Source organism: Plectropomus leopardus, chromosome 4, assembly GCF_026936395.1.
Source record: "Plectropomus leopardus strain MGB_pleo_1.0 chromosome 4, ASM2693639v1, whole genome shotgun sequence".
NCBI lineage: Eukaryota > Metazoa > Chordata > Actinopteri > Perciformes > Serranidae > Plectropomus > Plectropomus leopardus.
In genome coordinates this window covers 4,549,892-4,577,346 of record NC_142179.1, presented here as the reverse complement: position 1 = coordinate 4,577,346, position 27,455 = coordinate 4,549,892, and the positions used below count along the sequence as shown (strand labels likewise).

General features: G+C 39.7%; 1 protein-coding gene across 5 annotated transcripts in view; it reads left to right on the top strand.

The window, feature by feature from the left end:
- wdfy3 (WD repeat and FYVE domain containing 3) overlaps positions 1-27,455 on the top strand; it is a 137,962-nt gene that overhangs the window by 26,105 nt on the left and 84,402 nt on the right. For all 5 annotated transcript variants that reach the window (XM_088076349.1, XM_088076350.1, XM_088076348.1 and 2 more), the window contains exons 3-11: positions 3,276-3,399; positions 6,188-6,297; positions 12,984-13,208; positions 15,439-15,631; positions 16,916-17,102; positions 17,189-17,355; positions 22,189-22,668; positions 23,147-23,257; positions 25,359-25,552. In XM_088076349.1, the coding sequence (XP_087932475.1) occupies positions 3,276-3,399; positions 6,188-6,297; positions 12,984-13,208; positions 15,439-15,631; positions 16,916-17,102; positions 17,189-17,355; positions 22,189-22,668; positions 23,147-23,257; positions 25,359-25,552 (1,791 nt within the window). The remainder of the gene's footprint in view (positions 1-3,275; positions 3,400-6,187; positions 6,298-12,983; positions 13,209-15,438; positions 15,632-16,915; positions 17,103-17,188; positions 17,356-22,188; positions 22,669-23,146; positions 23,258-25,358; positions 25,553-27,455) is intronic.

Sequence of the window (27,455 nt, the reverse complement as noted above, 5' to 3'; positions counted from 1 at the left end):
CTAAAAGGATCTTACTCCTAAACAAAAAGGTCTGTCTACTTATAATAAAGATATGAGCCTGTCAGTGGTGAAAACAATTACTTTTGGTGGATGTACATTGAGGGTGTAAATGTTCTGAATGGTTACATTGCAGCCAACTGCAGACCTCTCGCTCAATACTGAACATTTTGCAAAAACTCTTGTTCTCTTCAGTCACTTAGACACAAAAACATTTGAAAATAGCGGCCAGGTTGAAAATTATCGATGTGACTGTTTAAGTTTAGCAAAATAAAGCACAATAAAATGCATGTTTTCACTCTAGCTTTGGTTTGCAAATATTTACTGTGAATTATTACACTATTGTACGTAGAATAATACTTTATCATATTCCTAGTCATTGTATATTTGTTGTATTTTCACTTGAGCTCCATGATGACACACGAGCATACTGCGATCAACCTGATAATATTGTCTATCGGACACCTGGTAGACAGGCGCGTAGGAGAAGGAAGCCATGCAAAGGTCATGAACGCCCACACACTCTCAATGCTGAGTTTCAAAAAAGGTTAAAATGACAACCTGAGATACCTTGACAATACTTAAAGAATATATATAAACTTAGACAAGCAATGCATATGTCTTGGTAATTTCCAGAATCCATGGATTATAATAATAACCAAAAAAAAAAAAGAATCCAGCCTACATTGAAAGAACAGTTGTAGTAGTTTTAAAAGTTATCCGGTTTGCTTTACAAATCATAAACCATACGAGACCATCTGAGAAATCTCATTCATACATCAACAAAAAAGTCAAGATAAATAGAGCTGCAAGCAATGATTATTTTCATATTAATTAGTCTTTTTTCACCCCCTGATTAATCATTTAATCTATAAAATATTCTATAAAAACATGCATAAAAGTTCAGACAGCCAAAGATGAGATCTTCAAATATCTTCAAATAACTTGTTGTGTGTTTGACCAACAATCCAAAACCTAAAGTGGGTAAAATGATATATATTTCAAGAAAAGTAGCAAATTGATTACATTTAAGAAACAAATATGTTGATATTTCCCTTGTATGTTCGATAAATTACTGTTAATTAAATTTCTATTGGTTGACTGATAAAAGACGATAAACTAATAAATTAGACTGATGAGTTTGCTCCAGTATAAAGTGCATAAATAATAAAATAAAAGTGGTGTTATATATGCAATGCTTTGATGCAGAGAGATGTGAGTGGGAAGTCATGGAAGTGAGCTTTGAATAGGTAAAGATTAGTGTATAAAATGTTTATGTATGTGTTTATTCAACAAAGCAGAGAATGTAAATGTCAGTAAAATGAGTCTGATATTTACAGTATATCTTTTTATTACTCTGATGGAGCAGTATGCCTCTTTGTTTTGAAGCTGCTGCTGCAAACAGCCCCGTTAAGTGTTCCCATCAAACTGGAGTGCCTTACCGAGGGTCTCTTGACTTGTCGGCTAATTATCCCAGCGCTGGCTGTGATTCACTCACTGGTGGCATAATTCATGTCAGAATTCAAAAGTAGAGTAGTCCCGGTGCAGCGGGACATCAGGCTGCGGGCCTACTTTCTTGTCAGATTTGCTGGATAAATAAATACACGATGAGTCGTTGTTGAATCGAGTGTAGTTTATCTTCGACCTGCTCTCCCAGAGGCTCAGGCTGCTGTTTGCTCTGTGGTTGTAAAATTAGGACATGATGGGAAAAACCCAGAGTGATGTAAGCCAGTGTATCTCCACCTTGATGATTCCTGTGTGTCCCTGCTTGATGTCATTACAGCTGTAATTTTGTTGAACTGTAGGCTTTGATTACGCCTCTGCGCCAGATAGATGTGGCCAGAGGCATAATGTTTTTTAGGTTTTCTCTTCGTCTGTCCATCTATCCGCCCCATTCACGTGACATCTTAAGAACTTTTGAGGGAATTTCTTCAAATTTGGCACTTCAGTTGGACTCAACAATCAGCCTATTACATATGAATGTTCATAGGTCAAAGGTCAAGTTCACCATGACCTTGTCTGTCCTATTCTCATGAACGTGATATCTCAAGGAAGGAATGTCATTAAATTTCATACAAACATCCACTTTGAGTCAAGGATGAGCTGATCAAATTTTTTTTGTCAAAGGTAAAGGTCACAGTGACCTTGTGTCCGTCACGCTTCTGTAAACATGATATTTTAAGAACACCTTGAAATGAGAGAATTTCTTCAAATTTGGCACAAATGCCACTTGGACTCAACAATGAACTGTTTAGATTTTGATGGTCAAAGGTGAAAGTCACTATGACCTTGCATCCGACTCATTCTCGTGACCACAATATCTCAAGAAAACCTAAACTAATATTCTTTAAATGTTGTACAAATGTCCACTTTAAGTTTAAGGATAAACTGATTAGAATTTGGTGGTCAAAGGTCAAGGTCAATGTGACGCCAGCTGTAGCATTTTTTTAATTCAATATCTCAAGAATAACTTAACTGGGCAGGGTTACTGTGACCTCACAAAATATCTTTTTGGCCACAACTCAAGAATTCATACACTAATTATGACAAAATTTCACACAAATGTCTAACAGGATGAAATAACGAAGTGATGACTTTTTATATTCAAAAGGTTAAACTGATGAGGGTTTTTGCACCGAAACGTTGTTATGAAAGTTCACTCATAATCGCAAGTGAGGTGAACAGTGTGCAGGAGTTTTCGTTCTGCTTTCGTCGGCCCTCGGTCTTCTCCTGTGCACCTATCGACCTGCCGGTGTGCAAATGTTTTCTCCCGGCCTTCAAAAAATAAAAACATCATATAAACAATGTTAATAATGGTGACTGGTTTAAGGTCAGCTGCACAGTGACTTAAAAATGTTCTGCATAAAACACCTTTCTGGCTATTACTTAACATCAAAATGAGGAACAGAAGGGGAGACATTTGATCAGAAACTCTTGGGTGTTCACCTTCAAACTGTCCTGATTGTAAAAATCTTCTGTGCTGCCAGGTGAAGATGTGTGTGATGCATCCATGTTTTCACAGACATGAATGTAAACTGTACGTGTAACTTGACCAGTACGCTGAGACATACAACGGTATGACAGTAATTCTAGGTCTCTTTTCTCTCCATTGAATAAATGTTTGATTTTCCACTCTGTAGCAGAATGAGCTCTTGTGATAAATGCATTATCATTTCTTTGATTTTCAGGTGACCTGTATAAGTATGTCTGTAGAGCGTTTCTACTTGAGTTTTATTTTATGTATTCAGATTTAACTGATGCTGATCTGTCTTCTTTAGGTGTTTGGGAACGCTCCACCCAGCAGCATGACGGAGAAGTTCTCTGACCTGCTGCAGTTCACCACCCAGGTCTCGCGGCTCATGGTGACCGAGATCAGACGAAGAGCCTCGAATAAATCCACAGGTGAGCCCTCTGACACATAAATGTAGAACAATAAAGACGGAATAAGATGTACCTGGAAACATCGATTTATCATTTCTTTGGCATCGGTCAGGATTATTTTCCATCACTGGTTTGATTCTTGTAATGAAGGTCTGCTTTTCCCTCCCCCCTCTGTGTGGTTATATGTTTTCATGGTTAAAATTATGATGTTAAGATTGTTATAAGTTTGCTGTAAAGTTGCAGCAAAGATATTGCAAGAAAGATTTGCTATTTGGTGCTCAGAAGGGTCATGTGCAGAATATCCACTCAGAACAGTGTTTGTCTTACAACTGACATAAATGTCAAGTTTTACACTTAAAATGTGACATGAAATAAAGTTTTTCTTACTCAGTTCATGGTTTTGCACAAAAGAGCAATGCAATGTATGTTTAGTTAAAGTTAAAGCTTAGTCTTCGCTACAGGTTAACCACCAGCAGCATCTCCTCAAAGCTTCGACAGTAGTCGAAGCTTTGACTGTGGCTTCCCCACAGGAAAGACGTCAAACAGACTGACACCCACACACACATTTGCATGCACACAGACACACACACACACACACACACACACACACACACACACACACACACACACACACACACACACACACACACACACACACACACACACACACACACACACACACACACACACACACACACACACACACACATATATAAGGTTTTATGTCTCCAGCTTCCCGTCTCTGATTTCTTATTCTTTATCATCTCTCCCTCGTCTCTGTCTGAACATGTGACGTGTTGTTTTCAAGCAGAGCGGCTCTGATTTTGCAACACGACAGTCTTAAAACGCACTCCTCCAGCTGGTCACCAGGCCTCTGAGGACTGAGTCAGTAGTTGAGTCAGGCTCCCGACTGATTTTTGCAGTGCTCTGTCATCATCAAAACAAGTGATTTTGATTTGCTCAAAATCAAATAAAAAAAACAAAACATCAGTGAGCAACGAGGCTGTGGCTCGTTTCATGTGTCAGTCTTTAAGCAAACATTTTTCAACAGCACGTTTATCTCTCCATCTAAAGATAACAGAATGTGTGATACAAAGCAATACTAAAATTAGTCATCCACTGCTGCCGCCCCTTCATTCAGGTCAGGGGAGTAATTGAGGTTTTAGTGCCTTGCTGTAAAAGCACGTTTTGTACTTCTTTTTATAGTTGTGTGATTCTAAACCTGTCAGTGATGATAAAAAATGATTCATAAGTGTCCAGAAAATCAATCGACTGCTCACTGTAAACTAATTTTTGCCTGTTGTAGAAATAGTGAATGTGTGAATGAGGGATTGATTTTGGACACAGCACTGGTTTTTGTTGTTGTTTTTTGTAACATAAAGCGACCAAAACTCATTTCAGATCAAGTTCGTTTTTCTTCCTAGTTTGATTATTTATTCTGTTTCTTTTTTATCAGACAAAAAAGGAGGAGATGTTTTTTAACTTGACATGTTTCGACTGACAGCTGCAGCAATCCTCAGAAGCGTCACCTGACCGCTGTGACGTGTCCTTATCAGCTGCTATTCCCAGGCGTGGTCAGCCTGACGGACCTGACAGGTCTATCCGGCTGACCACGCCCCCCGCCGTCTGATGGTCTCTGTCACAGCGGTCAGGTGATGCTTCTGAGTAAGGCTGCAGCTGTCAGTCGAAACACGTCAAGGTAAAAAAAAAAGGACATCTCCTACATTTTGTGTCTGATAAAAAAGAAACAATAAATAAAACAACTTACGTCATCGTGCAACTGTGTTGTACAATGACAATAAATGAACCTTGAGATCTGTCTTCAAACATGAAAACAACTATTCTTAAAAACAACAAGATCAGGAGGCGTGTAAACAGCAGCAACAAAAACACCAGCACGGCCAGCATCTTAAAAGTTAAACATCAGGGAAATGTTGTCCAGCAAGGGCTGGGTTTTCAGATTCAGATCCAGATCCGTGTTAGCACAAGCTACCACAGCAGCAGTTTGCCAGGAGAAGAGATGTCCAGGCACAAAAAGGACTGAGTGCAGAATTCAGCCAATCAGAGCCTTCGTGGCTGCCACTAAAGACAGACTGGAACATCCTAAATATTTTGTTAATTGCTGACAGTTTGATCACTTTCCTTAATCTTTGTTTATGTGGTAAATTACTGCAGATGCACCCTGCAGCTTTTGCTCCTATCACAACAATTATTATATCTTCGTAAATCTTGAGATTCTGAATCATTAGTTAAATGTCTCTTCCTTAAAATATGAATATAAAATTGAGAAAAAGCCAGCTTCACATGGGAGTACAACTATTTGTAATTGCACTAAGAAATTAGCTAACTTGGCTAGTTAACATAGAGGTGTTCAGCAGCTGCAAACTGGTTTATTTAATGGTTTCAGTGTCCACAAGCTACTGGTGCTGTCAGTTGCCTTTTTTCCACACTGTTTTCTTAAAACATGCAGTGCATGTCACCAGATCTGTGTGCATAATTGAAAATATACTTATCTTACTCATCTATAAAAGACTGGTTCCTTCACTGTGCATAAAACAACAGAACAAACATTTCAGACAGGATATAATCTAGAACATCACGTAACGACATGCGCTGCTGATAACATCTTCATGATATGTGCTTTTTCTCCTGCAGAAGTGGGTTGTAGACAAGACACATGTCACATTCACAAAGATGATTTATTCGTTGCATAACTGATCATTGTTCCAGCGGCCCATCTGCCTGCCACAATGAGCTGTCACTTTCCATCTGGTTATCTGTATCTTCATGTGTGTGTTTGCTCCTCCAGAGGCGGCCAGTCGAGCCATAGTCCAGTTCCTGGAGGTGAACCAGAGCGAGGAGGCGAGTCGTGGCTGGATGCTTCTGACCACCATTAACCTGCTGGCCTCCTCCGGACAGGTTGGTTGAAAAACACCAAACTCATTTGCATCACAATGTCCTGTTTTTGCTCCATGTTTGTACATCTATTTTACGTCTGTATGCTTTTTTTTTTTTGGTAAGGATTGCCCTCATGCACGTGAGCGTAGATGCAAGATGAAATCAGAGGAAGCATCTTGTAAAAACAGAGGTTTTCTCTGTCTCTCTTTTGACCCATTTGCATCTCCCCTCTTTGATCAGCGAGCAGAAAATAGCATCAGCCTCTGTAAGAACCGAGAGAAACAGGCTCTTGAGTACGAGTAAAAATCCCCACCTGACCCATCTCAGCTTATTCTCCACAGTCATTTGTTAAATCTGCTTTACTGTACTAAGGAGATGATGTTTGTTCCTTAATTAATGCTCGGTGGTGTTATTAAAACTCTGTATTGTACTGTATTTTAAGATTCTGATGCTTTTCACAGTATATGACATTATCTTCATTTCTACTTTTATAATTTTTTTTGGTGTTATAATGGTTTATTTTACTGTCAGGATTGCATTAGATATTTAAACGCTTTATTGTCATCATCTGTGTACTGAAGGCTTTAATTACTATGGAGTTTCCTCAAGACCCCAAACTGTACGATATATGAAGGAATCCAAATACATGAAACAGCATGTTTCAACAACACAAGTATTCAAAGAGATATCTCGAAGATACTCTATTGCAGTAGTAAGAAGCAAGCCTTTTTTGTATTTGCATAATGTCATGAATGTTTTTGCCCAAGTACCTCTAATTTAGAGCTCTTCTACTTCTCTGTATTGAGATCATGTCCTTGCAACTGGTAGATTGTTATTGCAGTGCCTCAAGCTCATGCCTCTTTAAGCGACATCTGAATTTTTTTTACTTCACTGTTTCACTGATGGTACTAGTTGTTGTATGCCTTGAATCTGGGGACCGTAATTGCATACAAGCTTGGTTGCTGCACACGTTTTCTGCTGAGGTGATGGAGTAAGTTGCCAGTGGCACTGTCAACAACAGTAGCTCAACAAACTAGGGATGCGTGATAATTATCGACTGATTATGGGACTTATGACGTCATACCGATAATTCTGATAATAACATTTTTGGCCAATAATATATGAGCATAAATTGTTTTGATTTTGCCTGTTTTGCCCATGGTTTCGCTCCACCAGTACTACACACACTGCATTATGGTGCATGTCAAGCTGCTGCACTGCTAGATCAGCCCACAACATGTCATCAGTCAGCAGCAGGGTTTACCCATTGTTTCTTTAAATTTTTTTAACTCTGATAAGATTTTCCGTCTCTCAGTGTTGTCACTGTAGTGTAGGGGACACTGTTCTGGATAAATGTATTTAAAACAACATTTCCACGTCCAAAAACAAACGAACAAGACGATCTAAGGTCCCAGGGTGACGGGAGGAGAAGACTACTAACGTGCCAACTTGATCGCTAACTAGCGGCTTTTTGGGCCTCTCAGTGGCGTAGGAGAAACATTTAGCGACTTATTTAGATCATCAGTGAACATGAAGAAAATAAACTGTTCAAGGCCCTTGGCATAGGTGATATAGGAGGTCACCTCTGCCACACTCTGGAGGGGTGCTGCTGGTCGCGGCTCAATCCCCCCCCCCCCAAAAAAAAATGATAATAATTCTCTGCACTCGTTAGCGCCCTTTCTTCGTGTTCTGCCTTCAAAATAACAAATAAACAAATAGAGAAATAATCATAAACTCAGCGCCCCTGTTGTTTGTTATCGTTGACCTGCTGACCAGCCTGCACCATGACACCTGACGGCGCTTCGGACTGAAAGAGAAAGTTGGGGATGAGTTACCGATGCTGACTGATCCGCTCCGCTCTCATTGTCCGCCGGTGTCTCCGCTGTTGTCTCCGAATGTCCACTCTGCTCTTGTTCTCCGCCGATGTGTCCGCCGATGTCTCTGAATCTCAGCTCCGCTCTCATTCTCCGCCGGTGTCTCTGACAGTAACCGCTGAACAAATTAAAAGACAATAAAATATAATTGCACGTAACCATTCATATAAAAATGCAAACTAATTACATTAAGTAAAACAATACAACAAAAGGAAAAAAATTATGGGAGACAGGAAAACATTAACCATAACAGCATGATCTATCATAACACAAGTGTGGTGAAAACGGGGAAATCATGCAGGCCATTATTAAATCATGTGGGATGAGAGATTCTTCATATAGTTTATCAAAGATTGCCATATTTTATGGAAAAATTATTAGTGAGCAAGTTATCTCACATGAGCAGCATTTTCATCATATTTTCATAATTGCATGTAGTGAGATCAAGATCAAAATAGAATTTGTGTGTCTTTAATCTAATAACCACGAAACATGACTCCACATAATTCAGAATCTTAATATAGCAGCCTGTTGGGTTTCTGGATTAAAGGTTAGATATTCAGGTCTTGTCTCGCTCTGTGTCTGTGCTATTGCACCGCGGCCAGCAGACGTCTTTTGAACTTTTCGGCCCGCATTCCTCTGGAGGTCTTGCGGGGAGCATCGCTGTCAGCTGGCCGGCTGGCTGCTTTTCCTGCTCTGTTGCACATCAGAAATGCACCGTTGTTGTTGTCGAGTCAGACGCTTCCTCTTTCCTTCTGCAGACATGTTTTAAAACCACTTAAATCCACTCTGCTCTTCCTATTTTTGTCCAAACATACACATACCACTGCAGAGGGCTTTCACTATAGATTTACCCAAACACTGCTATGTACACTTTTAAAAGGACGTTTGTGAAAAGAAATACATGCAAAAGTTTGAGAGAAATGTTTGTTTTGCTGCATTGTGTTAAAAACAGTGTTCTCTGCAGTATGAATGCAGAAAAGTTGAAGGATAAATGCCTCAAGGGGAGACATTAAAGTGCCGCTGCTTACTGTGTACAGTTCAAAAATACACACTCTCAGGCTTGTACGCATGCAGAAAGCAAATCCTTAACTGTCAGGGAATAAGATTTATTCTCCCAGTTTCTCTTTTTGCTTTAACTCATACTTGTCTCTAGTGGCCTTGCGGTGCCCGCAGCAAACACTCCAGGATTTAACCACTCGCATGTCAGTGAAATTACATTTCTTTTCTACTAGAGGTTCAGCTTTATTGTCCATTCAGCCTTTGTAAAAGACATTCTTGTTCATTTTATGTGGTTAAAGCATCCTGTAAGTTCTAAGTGAAGCCATATTGACTCTAACGTATTTTATGGTAGGAGACATGCCACATTTTTACTTGTATTTCATTTGTTGAACCTGAGAAGTGTTTAATAGAGCTCCTCTGGGTTTAAGTGCCTATCTCTAAACAACCTTGATGTTAGTTATAAAATGAGGCACACAAGTCTCAACGCGAGAATTAACAACATCCCAGCTTTTATTTCAACAACTCTCACACAGTCGGCTCATTAAAAAGAAAACAAACATATACACAAAACTTCCCAGCTCATTATTCATCTTCAAAAGCTCAGAACTTGAGCGTTTGAACTGGTGACGATCAGATGTCAGCCCCCCTTTTGTGCCATCCAGGCTGCTGCTGCCATGTATCACAGATGAAATGAGATATGCTGCTACCCAGCGTGCTCATTTTATTCCAAACATAATTCAATTGCAGCTGCCGTAAATGCTACATGGATCATTTCCTGTGTGCAAGAGCCTTTTTCCACCAGGAGATTTTTTAGAACGACAAATGCAAAAGATTTCATAATAAGAAGTAGTGCATTGACTAAAAGTGGTCCTCAGATAAAACTAGGCCGTCTGTGCAGCAGAAAGATGCAAATAAAGTTAATATTTGTGCCACACCGCGGTATGGATGCTTTAAGAAAATCTGGATACAGCCATGGAGGCAGGGCCTTGTTCATTCTTTTGAGAGCTGCTCATGGGTGCATGAAGCAAAGAGAGCGGGTAACTTCCACCGTTGGAGGAACAGTTTAGCGCTTTGCTGGCTTGAATGGCGGTTTAAAAAATCTAATCTTGTGTCCCCTTTAGACTCTCCAAATGTTATCGAACAGGATGGCTTAGATCTAGATGGTGAAATGAGCCTAATGTGCAGATATTTGCTGCTGAAATGTTCCACGAACAGTTTAACGTGCAGATGGTTCGTTATCGTCCTTAATGTTTTGTCATGTAAACAGTACAATGAAAAAACAGTGAGCATTTCTGGTTGACTACCTTGTGTTTTCTGCTGGACGTACATGCAGTGCCAACACAGCGGCCTCATTTAGATTAATGAGGGGCTGCTTTTTTTTGGTAGGGGTGCGCACAGTGCTGCCAAAATCCCAACCTGCCTGTGAGTCATTCTGACAGTCAGGCAACAGTTTCTTTATACTCTCTGATATCACACAAACTGACAGGAAAAAGAACGACCTACCATCGAGCACGGTGGCTCACAGTCCTGTTTGTGTGTGTGTTTGTGTGTTTGTGTGAAAGAGTGACTGGGTTTAATGGATTTGTATTCCTTTCCTCTGGTGTCTCAGACAGTAAAACAAAGGACTCTCCTGGCAGCTGGCCTCCCATAAACCTGACGTCACCCTCCTCTGCCTTTAATGCCGCCCTCTCTCTCCCTCTCTCCCTCTCTCTCACCTCCTGCCTCCTCCCTCAGATGATAAAACAGCAGTATTTGTGTTTGTAGCGTTGCCTCTCTACCTCGACGCCGTCTTCTGCTTTTATAGGATGCCCTTCACGCTCTGTGCTCGTCTCTGTCTTTGAAACAAACACTAGATTTTTGACGGGCTTCCTCTTACTCTCTCGTTGTGCCTTTCTCTCTCCCTCTCTCCGTCTTATCTAAAGCCCTTTTTACAGAGATTCCTCCACACTGCTGCAACAAAGACTTTTTTTTACACTGAAACAATCAACGCTGTCAAAATTACATAATTAAAATTACATAGCATACCGGCGTTCCAAAGGGCCAAGGGTCAAGAGTGTCCTTACAGCCAAAGTAAGGTCACGCCAGCACACACAGCCCTTCATGGGGATCCTGTGAGGCAGGTTTTAGCCCGTCCATGCACATCTGACATTTTCCATGCAGATGGACAGACTAGCATGCTGTGGACGTGGGTTTTCGGGTAAATTACCTTTATAGTTTGGGAGAATATCAGTTTGTCATGAATTTAGATCTAAACGTTTCCTTGTCGCGAACCCGCCTTTTACAGGACACGTTGTACAAACACTCGTATTGTAGCCACAAATCAACAAGTTGGTCCTCCGCTTCTGAGGTCCGTCTCACTTTATGCTTCACGTCCATCACCGTTGCCATGTCTCCTGTTTGTTGTGCTTCCGTCTTCAGTCAGCTTGCCTCCTGATGGGCCTGATCGTCTTCTGAGCCGATCAGGGAGGGTAAAGTCACTCATAAATCACCTCACACCACAGGAAAAATTAGCAAGACAATCTTTAGAACCAGCAGACTTTGGTCGGGAGGGGGGAATCGAGCCCAAAATCAGCCCGATTATCTTATAGTGTGTACCCCGCTAACGGCTTTATTGTATTTACTTTCCTCCATTCCCAGCAATTTCCAACTGGCATTCTTCAATTCCTGACCTGCATCTGACTTACACACATGCTCAGGATCACGTGCCTTTAAACAAGCTACAACGGCACAACATTCCCGCCTTGAACAGTCAGCGTTAAAGTGACTTCTCTCTCTCACTTACACACACACTCACAACATGGAAAAGTCTTTGCCTCTCTGGTTTTCTCTGTGATTGACTGCTCCAAGTAACCTTGACCTTAAAGCTGCAGCAGGGCCAATCTGTCTGTCACAGCCTGTACACACACACACACACACACACACACACACTCAACCTCACTCACTGGATGTACTTTCCATCATACAGACTCACTATTAACTAAAGCTTCCTTGTAGACCTGCTTCCACTGTCAATGTCTTTTTTTCTCTCTCCCCCTCCCCAACTCCTTCTCTCCATCGATCAGCTGAGGGACTGACTGAGTGTGTGTGCCTGTTGTGCTCCGTTTTTCATTCTCGAGTGTCCACCTTCTCCCTGTGGTGCGGGCAGAGCTGAAGTAAATGGGAGGGTCGTCTCAACCAGCCACTGTGTCTGTGTGTGTGTGTGTGTGTCTCTGTGTGTGTGTGTGGTGATTGTCTTATAAGAGAGCTCAGAAGGAACAAGATCATTTGTCAGGGTGAGCTTCTTTGCTCTGTGTGTGTGTGTGTGTGTGTGTGTGTGTGTGTGTGTGTGTGTGTGTGTGTGTGTGTGTGTGTGTGTGTGTGTGTGTGTGTGTGTGTAGGAGGCAGCGTTTCATTATCTGAATCATCCGCCTCACTGAGCACAAACCCCGTCTCTTTCTCCAGTCATTTTGCTTGCCACGATAACACACACACACACACACAATAACACACAACAAACACACACATAAAGCCCTCACAGCCACTCGTGCCGTTTTTTTCCTCACAGAAACGCAACCATGAATCATAACACAGCGGCAAAAAAAATACCCATTTATCAAAACAAAAGCATTTTTCATCTTTATGTATTCAGTAGATGTTGTGCAGTTAAGGCTGGCTAAGATTTAACAATTCAATTCCAGTTGAATCATAACGATAATGCATGTGAAAGTGCTACAAACAAAATTCTGGCGCCCATATTCCTTTAGATCTTTCCGAGCTCTTTTCTGAAATGAGTTTCTCATTTATAATTAACAATCTGTTTTGTTCTCTTTTCCTTCTCATCTCCTCCACCAGAAAACGGTGGACTGCATGACGACCATGTCCGTACCTTCCACGCTGGTCAAATGCCTCTACCTGTTCTTTGACCTGCCGCACATGGCCGAAGCCCCCCCAGGCCCCACTCAGCCGCCGCCACCGCCGCCGCCACCCACCCAAGAAAAGACTCCAGGGCAGGGCCACACCCAGCCGGAGCTGCCCCTGGCCGACCGCAGGGCGCTGCTCCAGAAAGTCTTCGTCCAGGTAACGAGACAATCAGACAGTTTATCGGATGATATTCGCCGTGTCGATTGTCATCAGCCTACCAGTAAATAGGATTCAAAGATGGCTGGAGCTGATGTTTGTCTGTCGGGTCACATCATTTTTGCACTACCTTAAAATTGTGTCAGTTATTTGCCGTCAGACAACAGTAGCTAGCATACCAAGCCGCTGAGGGGGAGAAGAAGCCACTGGTTGCTGGACGCGACTCTTGCTTGACGTAAGAGAGAAACAGGTGCAGTGTGCACATGTGGTTTGTTTTCAGTGAGCAGCAGTCAAACCCTGCATCTCATATTTTGGATAAGAGGAGAAATAGACAACTCAGCAATGCAGATATGCATGTCTTTGCAAAGATATATAGACATATTTTTAATCAGTAGCTTATCAGATACTGGTGATTTTTATTTCTTTTTCTTTTCTTTATGAAAAATAAATGACAGCAACAGCAGAAAAAATCAGTTTTGTATTAGGCATTGGTCTTAATGTTATTTTAACATTACTATTGGTATTGGTGTGGGTATCGATATTGGAATTTCACACTTGTGAATTCATAGTTTCTTCTTCCGTCTCTACTACCAAAACTACCAGTTACCTTTGTTTTAAAGGACTTAGTTTAAAAAAAGAATTTATTGTTTTATATACTATAGTAAGGACACAGAAAAAAAGTGTGACATTTTATTTACCTTGTGTAGTTTGAAGAGAGAAGACCAATATTGATAAAACATTGTCAAAAAATATAGACATAGCGTTTTTCTGCCTTTTTTTTGCCATTTTAATAATAATGTTTAATAATAATAACAATAAAGTTTATTTGTATTGCATTATTCAAAAACAAGTTTACAATGTGCTTTATACACTTAAAAAAAAAGATTGTAATAAGTATAATGCATTAAAAAATGGAAACAATGAAAAGAGACGGTAACTAAAAATATGAGAGTGAGCAAATTAATGGAAGTGTAAATCAAAGAAGAGAGAACAATAACAGCAAAAGAAACCTGTAATAAAAAGCCATTTTATTAAAAAAAGGAAAAAAATAAAAAGTTTTATAAGAGTTTAAGAATGATGTCATGATGTAGAAAACCATATTTTACTGCGGAGACAAAGCGAATCCTTTTTTGTCAATTCAGCAGAAACACAAGTATTATAAAGCATTTGGAGAATCTTTTCTTCTCTGCATCAGCACATTATTAGCAGGTTATTGATTTAGTTGATGCTTTAAAGCCACATGTGCGGTGATATTTAAGGATTGATGGATCCGTTACTGTAATCATGGTGGGAAATTCTGCCTGACGTGTTACTTCCTTTATGAACATAGTCTCTGAATTTTCTGCATTTACACAAATTAATAATGCCAGTTACAAAGGGCACATGTAACAAACAATCTTCTATCTCCGTCGTCAATGACTTTGAGCTTGACTGTGCGACTGGCTGTATTTTCCAGCAGTGGTTTTATTAGCACATTTCCAGGCCAGTGCCTTCGGCTGGAGTCAATTTCCTGCCCTTTAGATCAGGGATGTAGTGCTGCAGGAGCTCACCAGAGCAATGCTCCGCAATTTTTTCTCCAAGTAGAAATAGAATATTTGCAGTCTGCATTAACTGGTTGTAATTTACATACATTTTTTTATGGGCTTGAAGATCCAGTGATCACCAAAGTGTCATGCAGGAGGTACAATAAAAACCAATGGAATGGTAAAAGTTATATTGACACTGAAGGTGTGTTGACTGATTCAAAACTTAAACCCATAAACTGCATAATATGAGATAAAAAATTCCACCTTATAAGTTGCCCATAGCTGCCTGTGATAGTCTTTGAGCAGCACAGTGAATTAAATCATTTTTCCCAGTCTATATCTGCTTACTGTTAACAAGTCATGTCAATGTCGATTTTATTTATATAGAACATTAAAAACAATCGGAATTGACCAAAGTGCTGAACCAATGTCAAACCAAAGTACAAAACAACTAGAAAGTAGTAAAACAAAATAAAATACAAGAGATACAGCACAAGCAATGATGTAAAAGCACTAAAACATAATTTAATTTTATAGTTAAAGTCGACAAAGGCATGTAAACTTGCCACTGTAGGACCAGTGGTTTCATAACCTGTGAACTGAGCCACATTTTAACCGTGGGTGTGTACACATGTGCACTTTTCTTAGGTGTGCTGCTGTACTTAAACAAATAGAACTACACCCCTGCTTTCCACTCTGTGCAGATCCTGGTGAAGCTGTGCACCTTTGTGTCTCCGGCGGAGGAGCTGGCCCAAAAGGACGACCTCCAGCTGCTGTTCAGTGCCATCACCTCCTGGTGTCCCCCCCACAACCTGCCCTGGAGGAGGAGCGCGGGGGAGGTGCTCACCACCATCTCCAGACACGGCCTCAGCGTCAACGTGGTCAAATACATACATGGTATATGCAAATGTTCTCATGTCTGTGTATGTGTGGGTGTTAATCACACATGCATCCCAGTTGGTTTAAATGTGGGTGGACAAACTGTGTATGTGAGCCCACACAAGACACTAAAGACCCTATTATCCAAACCACATCTGCAGTTTATCCAACAGGCCTTAAGCCACATTAAAAAAAGTGGAAAATGTAGATTAATCCGCATAGAGGAGCTATAACCTTGAATCTGTGGATCCAACAAGGAAGCGCATGTAAAACAAACATCTGTCTTGCAACTAAGTAACAAGTAATGCACTGAAAGAAAGGCAAAACATAAAAAATAGTTTTTTACTGACATTTTTAAATAATTTAAAAGTTTATAGTTTGTCGTTTGGGTAAATTAAATTTTTAAACCCCTTTGGGGTTACACATTTTGCTGTGACACTAATAATAGAAAGGTTTACAAATAGTTCATGTCACACGAAAGTAATAAGAAACATCTGCTTATTTTTTAAAATATTTATTAAATATATAATTTTATATGAAAAAAATGCACATAAGGATCCGTTGGTGGGTCGACAATAATCTGGTCAAAACTGATCAGAACAATAAACTTTTGGGTTATTTTTTAGTTTTTAGTTTTTAAATGCATTGTTGTCCCCTCTCTAATTTCAGAGGTTTTTGTAAGTCCATGAACGCAACACAGGCAAAGCGAGTTTTTTTTTCCTTCAGCAGCAGTTTGTGATTCATGGAGTGGGTAACTAGTCTGTCATCCCTTCAGAGCTGATCAGATCAACGGATGAGAGGAGCAGCTGTTTGTTAGGGAAAGCAGACTTTTAGACCTTAAAGAATGAATGGTTAATTTTTACTTAAATTTGCCTGATGTTCTGCTGCTCCAGCTGTGCCTGAGAGTATGCTCTGCGATCCGAGAGTGTTGTTCAATAACCGAATGGCATATATATTCCAACAGCTCCCCTAATGAACGGTTCAGCAAAAAAAGGAAATCTATTTGTGGAAGCGAGTGTTTTAATTCAGGGGTGAATGTGGAATAAGATGAACAAGGCATATTACTGTGTCCTAAAGACCATTATACTGGTGGACATGCGCAGAGAAATATGCCGGAGCTGCTTATTTTTTTCCACCTGACACATTTCCTTTTTATAGAACGTTAATCAAAGTAAGCATGAAGCAAATATGCTTCATAATTAAAAGGTGTTTGGTTTTCAAATGGTTACACAACACTTTCTGTCGTCGAATTTCATCATTAATTCACTGATTGTTCCTCTTCTTCATCCCCTCCATCTACAGAGAAGGAATGCCTCGGCACGTGCGTTCAGAACATGCAGCAGTCGGATGATCTGTCACCGCTGGAGATTGTAGAGATGTTCGCTGGCCTCTCCTGCTTCCTCAAGGACTCCAGCGACGTTTCACAGACCCTGCTGGACGATTTTCGAATGTGCCAGGGTTACGCCTTCCTCTGCGACCTCATGCTCAGGTACAGCTTCATTCCTACAGCTCTCACGCTGTGATTGTTCAGTATGTTGTATGAACATTTATAAATGCTTCTCTGTCTGAATCCAGACTGGAACAGGCCAAAGAGGATGAATCAAAAGATGCACTGAAGGACCTGGTTAACCTGGTCACCTGTCTGACCACTTACGGGGTGACGGAGCTGAAACCCGCCGGCCTGACGACTGGAGCCCCCTTCCTGCTGCCCGGCTTTGTTCTCCCGCAGTCTTCTGGGAAAGGTGTGTTGGCAGCTATGGCTAGTTACTCCTCAAAAATTCATTAGCTGCTTCAAGCCAGTCTGAAGAGTAAAGAACATATCGATGCACTGATCATGTCCTTTGATTTGGCAGTCCTGGGACAGAAGTGACATTTTAAAAAACTGCTGGCAAAAACAGAAAAAAAAATTAACAACATAATTGAAAGGTATCTGACCTTGATCAGTTTCTTTTTATTTTATCCCAGATATACGAAACAAAACATTATGTCATCTGTCTGTTGCAGCCACTTCCTTCTAATTGCCACACTGCATAAAGAGAAATCTCTGACTGATCTGAGTGGAGTGTGCTTAATTTAATTAAGTTAAAAAAGGGCAAACCTGACAGACAGTCATCTCACTTCTTCTTTTCGGATTTTCCTGTGATCTTTTATTCATTGCATGTTGCATGCAACATCTCAGCTCAGTCAGCTGTGCTCCTTTTATTACACTCTTTTATATAACTTGCTAAAAAGTGCAATACCAAGCTGTTTTGGGAAATGTTTCCTTTTTCCAATGAGATTATAATAAGTTTATTTTTATATCAGTTTATAAAGATTTATATTTTCAGTCTGAAATATGGTTGCTGAGAAACCATCTCTAAATTTGTCAGAGAAGACAGGATGAGGAGAAGGAGGTGTCGGATCTTTGAAAAACAGCAAAAAAAAAAGCAACAGAGAAAACCACCAAAACACCCATTTTTGTAAAGTGCCTCTTTACTGAAATGATCATCCACTGTCATCATCTAAAGTTGGATTCAGGGACACTTTGACGTTAAATATTTAGGGAGTAAAGATGCTCTCTCCCTCCCCCATCCGCGTTACAGCCCAGTGATTTTCTGATCACAGACTCGCTTCTTAAATCTACACAATCCCACCAACTGCGTTTGCCCAAAGCCCTGAAACAAGAGAGGAATTACATGTGGAAAAGTTTTCATGTAGACCCGGGCCGCTGCATCTCCCCCTCAGATCTTAATCCCTGAAATGACTTTGATGCTTGGCTGATTCCAGTCAGCTTAACCTGTTGACAGACACCATGGCAACTCTGCCGCCTGTCACACTGCTGGAGATGAATGCCTGCAGCCTCCTGCATACAAATGCGCTCTCCAGAGTCCAGAGATGCTTTAGTGGTTTAGAGAATTGTCTGGAGCTACACGTTAACCTCTGATGCAACCTGTCTGCCTTCACCTTCTGTCTGCTTTTTAACAGTCTGTCTTAAAAGAAACGAGCTGAACATTATTATCATATTTTGTTCAAATACATATGCAAAGAAAAAAATAGACCCATAAAGATACATTTTTAAAAAAGACATATAAACAGCCATAAATAAGAAGAAACCCTGTCAAAATAATGTGCACAATACTGAAGCGTGACATGTTCTAAATATCAACACTACAAACTACCAAATGAGAGAAACTATTTTCATACTTTTACACCTTTTCATCCTTAATATCAAGTATTTGAAAAAAAACCCACTATAAATACCAATAGACAGACAATTATTTTCAATTAAAAAAAACATTTTCATAGTTTTCCATCTTTTAATCTTTAATTTTAAGTATTAAAAAAATCCACAAAACCAAAAGACAGAAAATTATATTGAAATTAAAAAAAATATTTTCAGTTTTACATCTCTCCATTTTTAATTTCAAAAATGAAAAAAAGAGTATTCTGAGTATACTTTTGCTCTCCAGTAACAAAATGTTGTTGTTTGTTTTTTTGTCAGTGCTTCAACATCGTCGATAGAAGTCTTTAATTTGGGTGCATTGAAGGAAATTCTAATAATTATGGGCTATTTGAATTGGAGCGGTTTTTGGAACAGATGTAAACTTAATTTTTGGGCATTTTTGCTTTATTTGACAGAGGACAGTGGCTTCTGTAACATGCACACCAGTGTTCCCCTTTTATTCCAAATACGACAATAATCTGAATTCAATGTGGGTCATGTAAACAGCATTTACCGTTTAACAATCTGTCAAACAACTCGTGCAGTAAATCTCATTTATCCACTCGTCTGTCCAGTACTTTCCAAACAGACAACCTTGATGTGAACCTGTGATGTGGAGCTGAACTAAAAGGAAACTTATTTCTTAAATCTTCAATGCCAGACTCCACTGACAAAAACATTAACTAAAAATTAACATAGAAAAAACAAAAAAATAGAAAAAAGAATCATATTTGTATTTGATCTCACTGAAGAACAGAGCTGCTGGTCCACAGCTGCCTCAGTCACTTAGTTTTTGTTATTGTGTGATTTTTGGGTTAAAAGGATAAATTCAGATTGACCAAAATAACACAATAACACAAACAAACTACAGATCTTGGCAGCTTTACACCAGCAGCTCCTGTTTTCAGTGAGATAAATTACAAATATGATGTTTTTCTCTGCTACTTTTTCTTTGGCCTGATTATGTTTAATTCCAGCTTTGCTTGTGTTGGAAGCGCACACGATGATGACAGATTTTCACATTTCTCTGAGCTGTACGTCGTTATAACTTGGCCTGTCACCTGTGCCTCATGGTAAAACACAGTTTCCAGTTGAAAACACACACACACACACACACACACACACACACACAGGCACAAACACAAAAAGTGTTAGCTTTCTAACCTCGTACACCCTGGCACGAACACCGCCGAGCTCTGCTGCCTGTTTCACCACACACACACACACACACACCAGCACACAGAGACACTCGCTCTAACACACACTTGTGTTTACCCACCTAATGACAGCTCCAGCTGTGTGCAAAGTCATTACCAGAAGCCATCATGGTGTGAGGGTCCGCTTACACGCCTAATTAGCCCGCCACATTCACTTCACGGCTGTGTGTGTGTTTTGATCTGTGTGGGGACACATGTCAGTGTCACTTTTCGTGTATGTGTTTCTACGTGTGCGTGTCATAGCAGTTGGATACTCAACCCCAAAATGGAGGTCAGCTCGTGTGTATAACGTAGTTCAAAGATAACATCCGTCATGCTCTTGCACCACCTATTACATTTTTTAAAAACGTAACTTCTACAGGACTGAAGTGAATTTTGACATCAAGTAAGGAATTTTCTGTCTTAATGCCTTAATTTTCAAATACCAAATTGTCAAAGCAAAGTGGAAACTTTTATTAAAAATATAAAATATGTATGAAAAACAAAAGGGATTTTGCATTAATATTTCAAAATGTAGTTTTTGACATTGGAGTCATTAAAAAAAAAAAATCTGAGGTAGAAATTCCTTGCTTAATAAAAGCTCTTTTGTGTGATGTGATTATAATACTTTAGCAATGACTAACAGTAGGGAAATTCTTACTCACAACACGACCACACAAAACTATGAACTGACTGAAATCATGTTAGTCGACCAAGGTCATGAAATATTTGACTAATCCACTAAAAATTGGAGCCCAGCTTTGTGTGCTTATTTTTGTCAATTGAAGGTTTTTTTTGTGTGTATCCAACTAATGTGGCCAATAAAGCTATTTGAAAATAATTTATCCCCAAACCTCTGATGGTGCAACCACTCTGCTAACTTTCTCTTGGCTTACTTACGCTGCCCTTTAGAAGCAAATTAGATCAACTTTTTGTTTGGTTTGCAGGTTAGAGCCTGTAACTGGGGTTTAGGTTTCCTTTTTTGAACAAATACTGCACTAAATACTGTGAAAAGTTGTAAAATGATACAGAGTTCATCTCCTTACCAGCAGCACGTTTGCATAACATCATTGTTCTCAGCGTTGCTCCTACTGCAGTAGCTGCTCTTTAGGTTTCATGCACCTTAGAGGCATTTTTTCGTCTTATGTCACATCAGGAGTGTGTCAAATATTTGCTGTCGGTTTACAGACGTCCGAGGAGGTTGAAAGGCAAAAAAAAATAGTATATGTGGGTCAGATCAGCTTCTATGTGTCCACTCTGTTGATGTTTGATTCTTTTTGTGTCTTGCTACTTTTACTAAAAAATAAGCATCATAACACTTAATTCATAAAGGATTCAAAGCAGAGTGATGCTCCCTCCAGTGAGTCTTTTCATTCATTTCTTCAAGCTGTTTGTTCGGGGTTTCAATGACATCAGACGGGCGCAATCATCATCATTCAGCGTCAATATTCAGCGATGATTCACAGAAACGTCCATCAATCAATAAATTTGTCACATCAAATCATAGATGCTATGATGCCAGTCAAATGCAATTCTGTCAGCTCCTAACATGAAAATTGCAATTTAAATTGTGCATTGATGTTTAAATAAAAATTATTTTAAAAAAAGAAACGGTCAGAAGTGTGAGTTACAGCTATAGCTGAGAAAAACATAATTTATTTACAATACTGCTTAAAAGCTCTGGGCAGTTTTAAAGGTGGAATACTTTTTTCCGTGATTCTCAAAGCATAACTCGACATCATGAATCTATCAACACAACTTAAATATCAATGTGACAACTTAAACTATTGCATTCGTTTTAAATATGAATAAATTACGGCATGTTTTGTTTTGTTTTTTTTTTCATATAAAGTTTTTAGGTTTGAACAGCCACAACTGATGATTCAAATCTCAGACTTTAAAGGGGCAAGCCTACATTTTAGTGATGCTTTGATTTTAAAGCGTTTAAAACTGTATGCAAAATTTGAACTTTATTATGCAACCTTTATTATGCATCCCTGCTGCGCTGGACTGACGTGCTGCTGGGTCAATTTTTTAAATTCTTTTTACACAATTTAATTTGCAGTTACTTTTTGCTACTCAATTGGGATCATTAAAAATTAATTTCATGTAACTTTGTGATCAGTAATTCACATTTGTTTTGTCATGATAACCAACCTTCATCTCCTCTCCTGCAGGCCACACAGTGCGTAACATCCAGGCCTTCTCGGTGCTGCAGAACGCCTTCTTGAGAGCTAAAACAAGCCGCCTGGCCTCAATGCTGCTGGACGCCATCGGAAACATCTACTCAGCCGAGCCCGCCAACTACTTCATCCTGGAGTCGCAGCACACCCTGTCGCAGTTTGCAGAGCGTGTGGCCAAGCTCCCCGAGGCCCAGACCAAGTACTTTGAGCTGCTGGAGTTTGTCGTCTTCAGCCTCAACTACGTGCCGTGCAAAGAGCTGTTCAGCGTCAGCGTGCTGCTCAAATCCAGCACGTCACACGCCTGCAGCATCACGGCCGTCAGGACGCTGCTGAAGCTGGCCAGGCACGACCCGGTGTTCAGCGACGTGCTGCGGGAGGTCGGCCTGCTGGAGGTGCTGGTCAACCTGCTGCACAAGTACGCTGCCTTGCTCAAAGACCCGGCCACGCAGCAACAACCACACAATAATGACCAAGGTGAGGTGCTACTCTGCGGTTATCTGTTCTCTGTCAGACTCTGACAGGATGCAGCATTTATCAAAACTCCTTTATTTTTTTGTAACAACTTTTCTTGCCACAGCGGCATTTGTCCAAGGAGAATTTATTAATCGGAAATGGAGGTGTATATCATAATTGACCAAACATAAAATGGATTTAAATTAAAGTTAAATTCTGTTTTTTATTGTGTTACGGCCTCATTATGAAGCATGTTCTTTATCATGTAATTTGTGTCATTTTCTCACTGTGTGCATTTAATGCAGTCATGATGTTGTCTAATGTTTATTTTTTTCTTTCTGGACGGCAGTTTATGGTATAACACATAAATCAATTTGTGAGAGACAAAGTGCACATTTAACAGTTCTGTAAAATATTTCAGGAAGAGACTCGAAAGAAAAATAGAACGGCAGTAAAACAGGTCGTCTCATGTTAACGTCTCCTCTCTCTCGCTCTCCAGCTGACTGTAAAAACAACACGGTGGCAGAGGAGCAGAAGCAGTTGGCCTGGCTGGTGATGGAGACACTGACGGTGCTCCTGCAGGGCTCCAACACCACCAACACTAATGCAGGTAAACACACACACACACACACACACACACACACACACACTCTCTCTCTCTCTTTCTGGCACGTGCACATTATGCCATACAGTGGAGGATTGATGGTGCTAAAAGAGGTCTTAAATCACAAAATAAATCCTGGCAGAGGATATCTTTTTTAATTATGTGATGACAGTAATGACCCTCCCTAATAGATTAATACAAGGTCAGGACACAGCAGGACTTCATGCTGCTTAATAATTAACTTTCAGATCTCCTTCTCAGTTATAATGTCTGAACTTAAAATTTAAGTCTTAATTTGATAAATAGAAACAATAAGAAAATAAACTTTAAAGTAGAGCTCTGATTCTCTGCACGACCCTGATTGGGTCCGACCTGATCCGCTGGGTTCGGGACGGGCTGTGATTTCTTATTATTTTCCAGGCTTGAATTAGATCGGGAACTCCCCAATTTAGCTTTATTTTTTATGCCTCCGGGACATGGTCAGAGGCATTTCTTCTTTCATCGCTGTATTTCTTTCTATTTCTTTTATTTATGTTTTATTTCTTTTATTTGTGTTTTTACCTTTATTTGCTTGTGTTGTTTTTTTTAGTCTATTTGTTTGTATTATTTTATATAGACATTTTGCACCTTGCATCTTGCATTATTCGTCCTCTCGTCTAAAAGTACAGTACGCTGGATTACAGGCCATTTAAACCAAACACAAAGCCACCGTGCAGCTGCAGGAGGCTTGTTTAAAGCAGGATGTTGAGCTGGACCACTGAAGGACACACACTGTCAGAATTACTGACGGTACACAAATTGCACTTTTTGGCCTGAAGATTTAACCTTGAATGTGAAAAAAATGCCCGTTTGTGTCTACATGTATCAACCTTACTGAAGTGTCCTTGAGCAAGACACTTATTTCCCACCACCAAATCCAGAGCTACTGACCCCTGACCTCTGACCTCTTTGTTAAGGTGAAGGGAAAAGGGAATTTTCCTCTGGGGATCAATAAAGTATCTTGTTACGTTTCCTTAAATCTCCCTCTCCTTTTGAATCTCTCCATCTCTTATTGACCCTGTGTGTGTGTGTGTGTGTGTGTGTGTGTGTGTGTGTGTGTGTGTGTGTGTGTGCGCCTGCGCGTGTGCGTGTGTGTGTGTCTCAGTCAGCTATAGAAATGCAGTGAGTCACAAAGATAACCAGCAGGCAGCACACCGACAGCTCTCTTCGACCTTGATGGTGACTGGTTGCTTTCGTCAGAGAAACGGGATGATATGTGTGTTTGTGGGCCTCCTCTCCGACACATTGATTACATTTCATTCTGTGCACGAGGCTCTCGGATGGCAGTCTTATCTCGAGAGGCAATTAGTGCTAAGCAGTAGAGTGAAATTCTGTGCGTCACACAGATGACAAGAACGCAGCAGGAAAAGTTCAGGGGCATCAGCAAACAGATAGAATTTTTAAATTTAGGTTCGTCAGATAAGATCGCCAAAATCACAAGGAACTAATTTTTAATCGTTAATGTCGATTACCTTTACAACAGTCATGTGATGAAATATTTAAAGGAGACTAAAGGTTTTTAGCTTTGATGATTTCAGCTATAAACATCAGACCGTTATAATGGAGGTTTTAAAGGAGATTTACAGCAAAATATGTGTGAGAATGTTTTAAAAAATGTCCATGGACACTTCCTTAACCTTTCCTGCAGCGTAATAAACGTCTCCACTGTCCATCCCAAAAATCTTCCATGCACTAAAACATTTTTTTAAATATATCAATGCATTTAAAATGCAGAATATTTTGTGGTTGGAGCATCTGACTTTAGTTAGTTAGACAGCATAGGTTATGTGTGTTGTATGAAATGACTATATCATGAGCATCGAGTATAAATTGTTTTGTTATTTTTTTTAAGACACTGGAGTTTTGTCTCTCCCGCTCTCTTCTATGTCTGTCTGCCTTTCACAGACACACACACAAAGCAGGGCTTTTGCAGAGCCCCACACAGTGACTATTTTTTGACATTTTGTGACCATGGAGCACTACTGCGATTTGCAAATACTATTAAAAACTAGCCCTTTACGATGTGCAAAGACTTAATATCTGTTCCTCTTTTGTTTCTGTCTTCCAGCTCTGTTCAGGGAGTTTGGTGGCGCTCGCTGCGTCCACAACATCGTGAAGTACCGTCAGTGTCGGGAACACGCCCTGCTCATCATCCAGCAGCTCGTCCTATCGCCCAGCGGAGATGACGACATGGGAACGCTGCTGGGCCTCATGCACTCCGCACCGTCCAGTGAACTGCAGCTGAAAACTGACATACTGCGGGTAAGTATGTTGTATTACACTGTCTTACAGTCTTATCTTTAAAAATTGTCTCTGAACAAAAAAAAAGTACAATTAGTTTTTATTGTATCTTGATGAACTGGATTGTAGCTAAGACAGGGTTCCAGTGTGTCTTTAAAGTCTTTAAAGGTGCTGAATTTATTGAATTAAAAATAAGGCCTTAATTGGTATTAAAGCGTCTTAAATAAATCGTTCAAAAGTCTTAAAAATGCAAAGACATTGAAAGTAGGATTGTTTTTTTTTTTGACATTGCATAGTAAAATCTCAAAATGATTGGAAACATTTTTATTTTATTTAATTTTTTAAAATAATTTACCAAATCCCTCTTCTTAACTCTTCATGGTGGGTGTTTAAGGGTTGGAATAATCCCAGATTAAGAGAGTAAGACACACAACATCAGTGATAAAACTCACCAATAAATGCTAGGTATTTCCCAGTTCTAACCAGATCCCAAAAATGTAATATTTTATGTTAAAATAAATTTTGGGGCAAAATTGTTTTCAACTCTATGTAAAAAAGGAAGTTGGTTTATGGATCATGTTTTTTTATTTAATTTTTTTCAGTTTTGGTTATTGTAAAACTGGTCTCAAATACTATATCAAGTGGCACAATTTTTTTTTTTTTAAAGTATAAAATTTCATTTGCTTTAAGCTGTAGGGATCCTGCAAGAGGAGTTCAGAAAAATGTAGTCAGCACCCACAAACCTTTCAGTGTCAGTGAGAAAATGGAGGAAAGGAAAAGTCTGTAATTTTAAAAAATCAATATGCATTTGAAGCCTTGCATACAATAATTTCTTTAAACCTGGGGCACTAAGTGTAAGGTGCACATGAACACATACGCACACACACACTCACACACACGCGCGATGAGAGGATAACGGCTCATTTTCTGGAGCGTAATTGCATTTTTAAATTCTGCTTCTTCAGACGAAGTAATTCTCACGCCTTCTGAAGGCTTTGGCCGGATTAACCCGGCAGCATTTTGCCCCGATGTCACTAATCAGGGATTTTAATTATCACCCTCAAAAAAAAAAAAAAAAAAAGCTCAGATACTGCAAAGAAATTATATCTAATCCAGTTTGAGAATAATAATTTTTTCCTTGCTCGTCATCTGGGTTTATGTACCGTCGACAGTAACACACTGCAGACACACAAATAGATCTCAATATTAAGCTGATTAGCCTTGTGAAAATTCACATTTAACCCCGTAATCTCTCCGGAGGGCAACACTGATATGTTGCATCTAATCCTCAAGGCCTCCACATGGCTGGTAAAGTTAACACCCTAAACTGTATTTCACCAGCACGTAGACGCAGCCTGCTGGTAATTTCCCAGCAGGAAGAGGAAGTATGCAACATCCTGTGATTGGTTTAAAAAAACAAAAATCATTGTGCTGAGTCTGTCAGTATTTAGGAAACAGCTGGCTCAGTGGCGCAGCACATCACTGTTTGTACTTCCCTTTTATTCACTCTCCAGCTCAACTGGGGTCCATTATTATATCATACATATATATATTCTAAAGGCTGACCCAGTAGTGAAAGGGTTACTCTTGAGAATGTGCTGTGTAATAATATGAGTTGGCATATTAAGCTTTAGCTTCAGCCTACATCATGTCAGTCAATATTTTTTTGTTCTCCTTTTTATTCAATGCTTAATTGTTATTTATTTATTATTATTTGCCTTCTTTAAAAAAAAAATCCAATTATTAGTAAGGACTGAAATAATTTACTGTTACTACTATATTTGAAGTCACAATACCAGAACTTCTGAAACCTTCTGAAACCATCCCAGTTATTTTGTTGGATAATGAAACTGTCTAAACTAAAAGTCAGTGGGTATCAGTTTATATGGTGGTAACGATATAATCATGATTTTGTCAATTTTAG